This window comes from Physcomitrium patens, chromosome 14 (genome assembly GCF_059467195.1).
Source record: "Physcomitrium patens ecotype Gransden chromosome 14, ASM5946719v1, whole genome shotgun sequence".
NCBI lineage: Eukaryota > Viridiplantae > Streptophyta > Bryopsida > Funariales > Funariaceae > Physcomitrium > Physcomitrium patens.
This window is the reverse complement of record NC_143423.1, coordinates 11919518-11926521: the sequence shown is the minus strand read 5'-3', so window position 1 is coordinate 11926521 and position 7004 is coordinate 11919518. Positions and strand designations below refer to the sequence as shown.

At 30.7% G+C, this 7004-nt stretch overlaps 1 protein-coding gene across 6 annotated transcripts; it reads right to left on the bottom strand.

The window, feature by feature from the left end:
- Positions 1–1948: 1948 nt before the first annotated feature.
- LOC112291159 (tubulin alpha chain) lies at positions 1949–6801 on the bottom strand. 6 transcript variants are annotated; one of them, XM_024538236.3, is made up of 5 exons: positions 6365–6800; positions 5954–6188; positions 5320–5690; positions 4324–5013; positions 1949–2274 (listed from the first exon to the last, which is right to left on the bottom strand). In XM_024538236.3, exons 1-4 carry the CDS (start codon positions 6455–6457, stop codon positions 4357–4359), a joined length of 1356 nt encoding a protein of 451 aa, XP_024394004.1. In that variant the 5' UTR covers positions 6458–6800; the 3' UTR covers positions 1949–2274; positions 4324–4356. The 6 variants fall into 6 exon arrangements, with proteins under 6 accessions (XP_024394004.1, XP_024394002.1, XP_024394003.1 ...); XM_024538234.3 differs by lacking the exon at positions 1949–2274 and adding an exon at positions 3960–4227; XM_024538235.3 differs by lacking the exon at positions 1949–2274 and adding an exon at positions 3960–4212.
- Between the last annotated feature and the right edge of the window lie 203 nt (positions 6802–7004).

Here is a 7004-nt window from a genome sequence, read left to right as displayed (position 1 = left end):
ACTAGTGTTTCTGAACCATCTTTAGTTTTGTCAATATATTTATTTCTATATCTATCCTTTCTAAATAGATCCATCAACCATCACAAAAACATAACATGTAATTTTATTTTATTTTATTTTATTTTTTTGTCCAGGTTTTTTAAAAACTCAATGTCAACAAATTTCATGGTACTGCTAATTTTCTTATGTTTTACACTAAACATGATGTAAACATTCACAATGCCTTTTAGATAGAAAATTATCTATTTTATTCCTTTTGATATATTTTCTTTAAATTTTCTGTATATCTATCGTTTTTACTTACATCATACAAGATATCTTATCTTATACTTACCATTACATACAAAAAGTTATCTATTATACTTGCACATACAATAGCAATTTTTTTTATATTTTATCTTTAGTTCTAAGATGTAATATTGAAAATAATCTAAAATAAGTTTTTAGAGAATTTCTTATTTATTTTTCTTTCTTTATAATAAAATACATCAATATCTTTTTGAATTATCTTTTTTATAAGATTATTATTACTATTGTTATTATTATTAAGATATCAACACTTAAAACTTTCTTTGTCTTATATATTTTATATCAAAATATTTACTTAATTACATCTTAAAATTATTTATATAAATATTTTTCTTGTTGCAACCAATATATTGTTAAAATTTAATAAAAATTATAATATAACAATATAATTTAGCTTTTTGTAGTTATTTGAAATACATGTAACAATGAGTATTATAGCAAATATATCTTTGATTTGTCTTGAAGACAACAAATTGATTATTTTATTGCTTAGAATTTTGCTTCACTCCATATAGTGATTTTTTTAACCTACCTTTAAGGTTTTTTTTTCTAAATATTCTAAATCCTTTATCTTTATTCATATAGATTTGTTTAAAATAACTCCATATATATATATAAAGTATCATTTAATTTCACCAACTCCAAATTAATTTTTGAAACTATTATTAATAATATAAAAATAGAAGTAATTTTAATATTATAATATTTTTATTTTATTTTTTATATTTTTAAAATTTTCAAATAGCAATTTTATTTGAACATATCTTTTTTTTTTATGTATTTTGTGTTATATCTTGCCATACTATTTGTATTCATACTTATCTTTTTAGCTTCTGAAAATGCAAAAATCTCACCATTTTTTGTAATCAAAGCAAATGCTATTATAACTTCATATCCAAATCTGTTAAGAATTTGTCTCTTATTTTGAAACTTCTACAATTCTAGGATTGGTCTTTCTACACAATTAACTGCCTTAGGTGTAGTGGAATCTAAGATTTTATCAATACTATGTAATGATTTGGGAACATCAATCCTTATTTCAAGATCATAGAATCTAATTGTGTAAATATATATATATATATATATATATATTATTTGCTTTCAATATGGAGATTATATCAAATTTTATACTTCTACTAACAAAGATCTTATTTTTCTTTAGATTCTATAATTAATATCTTTTTTATGATTTTTTTGTAATCTTTAAAAATATATTTCTTAACATTAGGATTTAATTTTAATCTTCTTTTTTATTAAACATAAATATGTATTTAGTATTTAAAAATACTTAGTCTTAACTAATCTCTAACTCTATTGCTTTACATTTACTTTCTTTTGTTGATAAATTCATAAGAAATTCAAACAATAGGCATTTTTTTTATTTTTTTTAATTTTTTTTTTTAGTTTTTTAGAACTTATAAAATAAAAATAATTTATATTCTCTTCTATTGTCAAATATTAAAACTATAACCTTTATTATAATTTTATTTTCTATATTTTTTCCTATTCTTTAATAATAAGAAATAATTTTGATTTTTACTTCATTGTATATACAATTTTTTTAAAGAATCATCTACAAAAGATGTATACATACTATTGTAGTTTAGAAGCAATTGGTGAATGCTTCCATATATTTAGATGTCTATAAACTAGCATACTTTTATTGCAACAAAAAAAAATATTCAAGCTCATTATGTAATGGTTTTCAAATATAGAATGTTCAAAATATTCTATCTCACAAGTATGTAATCTTTTATGAGTTGGTACTACAATTTTTTTGTAAGTACTTAGCCACTCATATAATTCAATCGTATATGAAATAATTGAGTTATATCTACTAAAGTTTCTTCTTAGTTAGATACAATTGCAACTCCACCTACAAAAATGTTTTTAAAAAGCTCATATAGGTTTTTGATCCTCTTGTTCATAACCTTTTAGAAACTACAAAAATTCTCCATTTTCTGCCTGTTTATAATCCACCAAGTTTAGTGCATATAGAAGTTATTTTTAAATCAAGAATAAAATTCACATTAATCAATATTGGCACAATTTCATCAAACAGGTTGATTGTACAAATTAATAATGATTTGTTATTTCTTTTTAATTTTACCTTTTTTATACTATATTTTTATACTATATATATATATATATATATATAGAAAATTAAAGTTTTATTGATTTTTTATATTTGAAAATCAAATTTCTATATTTTTCAATGACATATTTTTTTAATAATAAATATACTTATTTAATACTTGTATGGAACTATAAAACGAGAGTATAATTACTTAAGTTAATTATAGAAAATAAAAAAAATCTAATAAAATATTTATATTTAAAAAGTACATATTTTTTTCTTATTTATATTTAATCAAAATATTTATTTATTTTTAACATTTTTTTTGCAACATCATACAATCAAATTTTTTTGTTGCAAATGTTTTACTTAAAATTTTGTGACTAAGTTTTTTTTTATTTTATTTTTTTAATATTTTTTGAAGAATTTTTTGTTGTATGATTTTATATAAAATTGTAAGACTAAATCTAAAAAACCACTAATATCAACTTTTAATTCATTTATATTCATTAGTATTATAAAAATTGATAAAATATATTTATGTTAAAAGATCCATACTTTTTAATGTTTAAAAATAAACATCTATATATATATATATATATATATATATATATATATATATATATATCTGCAATTAAATCTAAATTTTATAATAGTTATTATAAATTTTAGTATAGTATTGAATATTTTAGTAAAGATAACAAATTTTAATACCTTATATGAGTTAAACATCTTTTTATATTTTCTTTCATAATTAAAAATTAACTTTAAAAGATGTATGGAATAGTTTTTTAAAAAATCTACTTATCTATTACATAATATCATTAGTAACAGCTAGTTTTACAATAAAATCATAAATATTGTAGAAATGTACCATTGTGTTCTAAAATATATTTTAGAATTACATATATTTTATTTTAATAAAAATTTAGCCTACCTTCCTAATTCAAATAATTTGTATGTAATTGAAATTTGATATATATAAATATATAAATAAATATATAAATATATAAAAATATATATATATATATATATATATATTTTTATTAATATAAAATTTTATATTTTTAGAAATTTTGCCATATGTAATTGACTTAATATTTTTAAACAATAAACTCTTTACTACTGTTATATTTTTTTGTCCAGAAAGACTAATGATTTTTTAGATTGTCAAAAATTATAGAAATTCAAAAAAATCTACCATGTGTACTTCCAAAAGCTCTTTTGCAAAAAATCTCAAACAAAATAGTAACAAGAAGATCTTCTCTTTGTCAGCACTTGTTTAGATAATTTTCTAAACTATGCCAACCGATATTTTCTGATGTCACCACATTTGAGGCATCGTTTAACCAGGTAATGGTATGTTTTTAGAGCTGAATTGGGTCACGCGTGATAGATTTTGCAAACTTAATGCGAGGGATTGGGGTTGTGATTTTTAGTTCAAAATTTGATGCTAAAGAGTGATGTTATAAGAGCTCAATCCAAGTGACATGCCTCTCGTCATGTGCACAAGAAACAGTTGTAGCTGGCACTCTGATGAGCAGCGTGAGGATGAACAAGATGACCCAGAGAGTATGTCAATGTAAACATATTGATTAAGTGGTCACCTACTAACAACCATAAAAGAGATCAGTTCAGTAAAAATCACACACCTAATGTTAACTTGCTGCTGTTCTGACCCAACGCCACTAGGAGGTTGACAATTTGAGCATATTTCACTCTCTTCAGACTTGTGACTGACGAAAAAATCAGTGCAAACGTTGGGAGAGGATTCAAGTTAAGTTGAACCAGTTATCCAACTTCAGAAAGAGCCAAAAACTTCAGACCTGAAAACAAAGCAACTGCAGGGCAAAGCTCATATAGTTGTTTAGAGACAGAGGGTGCGAAAATAAAAGCTGGATGGAGAATTAGAATCTGGTCAGAAAACTGAGACCCACATATGGCAAGCGTTGAGCTCGTCGTAGAATTCTTTAATATTCTTCTCCTTCGTCTTCATAGCCTGTCTCATCTGACTCGGCTCCAACCTCCTCGTAATCCTTCTCAAGAGCAGCAAGATCCTCGCGTGCCTCAGAGAACTCGCCCTCTTCCATTCCTTCACCAACGTACCAGTGCACAAATGCACGCTTGGAATACATGAGATCAAACTTGTGGTCTAACCGAGAGAATACCTCCGCCACACTAGTGGTGTTGGACAGCATGCACACAGCGCGCTGTACACGGGCAAGATCTCCTCCGGGCACCACTGTAGGAGGCTGGTAGTTGATCCCGCACTTGAATCCTGTGGGGCACCAGTCCACAAACTGGATGGTGCGCTTGGTCTTGATGGTGCCGATCGCAGCATTCACATCCTTGGGTACCACGTCGCCGCGATACATCAGGCAGCAAGCCATGTACTTACCATGCCGGGGATCGCACTTGGCCATCATGTTGGAGGGCTCAAACACGCTGTTGGTGAGCGCATAAACTGACAATTGCTCATGGTAAGCCTTCTCAGCGGAAATCACCGGCGCATAGGATGAAAGCATGAAGTGTATTCGGGGGTAAGGCACCAGGTTGGTCTGAAACTCTGCAAGGTCCACGTTCAGGGCTCCATCGAAGCGCAAGGATGCTGTCAGCGATGATACGACCTGCAAGAAATGCATCAAGTATGTGTGAAAGTAAGACGGAGCCGCTTGGCAAAATGTTCTCTGAGATGCAAATAATGTTTCAACCTTTGAACCACTTCCTGGTGATCGTGAGAATCTACAACAAGCGTCTTCTGGAAGTTATCGATAGACAGAAATCATGGCAAAACAAGATATAGCTTTGAATTACTTCGTAAAAACTTGTAAATAAGAATCTTGGTTGTTTCACAATATGAACTTCAAGAATTATATCGAAAGCAAGGTTTTACTATCTGTCAGATACAAAAACTGGTCGAGTTGTATAATAACCTGGCAAACAAGCCGGTTCAAATTGGTGTAGGTTGGTCGCTCCATGTCTAGGTTTCTGCGGCATATGTCATATATTGCCTCATTGTCAAGCATGATCGCAACATCTGTGTGCTCCAGAAGAGAATGAGTAGACAAAACGCCATTGTAAGGCTCCACCACAGCTCCGGACACTTGTGGGCTTGGAAAGACGCACATGGATATCTTCGACTTCTTACCATAATCCACAGATAATCTTTCCAGAAGCAGAGAACCCAGGCCTGATCCAGTACCACCTCCCACCGAATGGAACACCAGAAATCCCTGAAGACCAGTGCAGCCGTCCGCAAGCTTGCGGATTCTATCCAAGCAAAGATCAACGCTCTCCTTCCCAACTGCAAATCGATATATTCACATAGTTTGAGGTTATGGGATCAGACTCTATTTTTAATAAAGGAGATTATTTACAAAAGATTCATAGAAGATTTTGCGCAATTATTCGAATAAACATTTACTGTTAACCTCAGAGAGCATATATGTACACAAGCATTTCGAGATTTTCTCCAAGCATAGTAAAATTTGTTTCGAACACCGAATGCATTATCAACTCCGAGACACTTGCAATTTATTAACTTTAAGAAGTTGAAGTTTTATTTACTGGTGTAGTGCCCACGAGCGAAATTGTTGGCAGCATCTTCTTTGCCGCTGATGAGCTGCTCGGGGTGAAAAAGCTGACGATATGTGCCAGTTCTCACTTCGTCTATCACCGTAGGTTCCAAGTCCAAGAATATGCAACGCGGTACATGCTTCCCAGCACCGGTCTCGCTGAAGAAGGTCATGAAGGCGTCATCTCCTCCGTTGCACGTCTTTTCCATTGGCAGTTGACCATCCGGCTGCACATTAGCACACGATTGGCATTCAGACCTAACAAGGACTGTTGGAATTGCACTTAGATACTGGTAGTAAGTTGAAATTATCGAACAATGAGAAACCCAATCGTTTGAAAAATTCTGACAATTCGTCACATGCGTCTGAATGAATGCAGCACATTTTTGCGAAGATTACATACCTGAATGCCATGCTCTAAGCAGAAAAGCTCCCAACAAGCATTGCCAACCTGGATTCCTGCCTGACCAATATGGATAGACACACACTCTCTCATTTCTTTCCGCTTGCTGAAATTCTTTAGTAACAAGTCCAGACACTTAGCACAAAAATTGTTGTACAGAACTACGATGGATAAATTGTTTGCAAGATTGAGCGAGAGGCTCAATGCTAGATGAAGCACCTGATGATTACGAAGATGGGAAAATAGCAGAGACTTTTGCCTCACCTGAACTTATCCTCCAAAGTCCCGAAACTCAAATGAATTGGGCGAATTAGTGAGCAACGAGAATTGCACACAAAAATTGCCATGGAGCAGGTACAGCTTATTGATACTTTCAGCTGAAGCCCCACACATGAGAAATTCGGAATCGAAATAATCTTAACCGTCGAATAAAGCATGCCATTAACTACCGGGCAGGCGCGGCAGTTAGGAGGCAACTGCTGCATAACGTCCTATTCATGGAACCCACTAATCAACTTCTGACTTCACGTGTAAATCAACACTCATTCAGTGGGAAGCTGGCCTCCTTCACTTCCCTGATAACTCAGAAATTTTGTGAGCTTTCGAAGCTGAAGCCGCAGATACAGGACATGCATGAAAA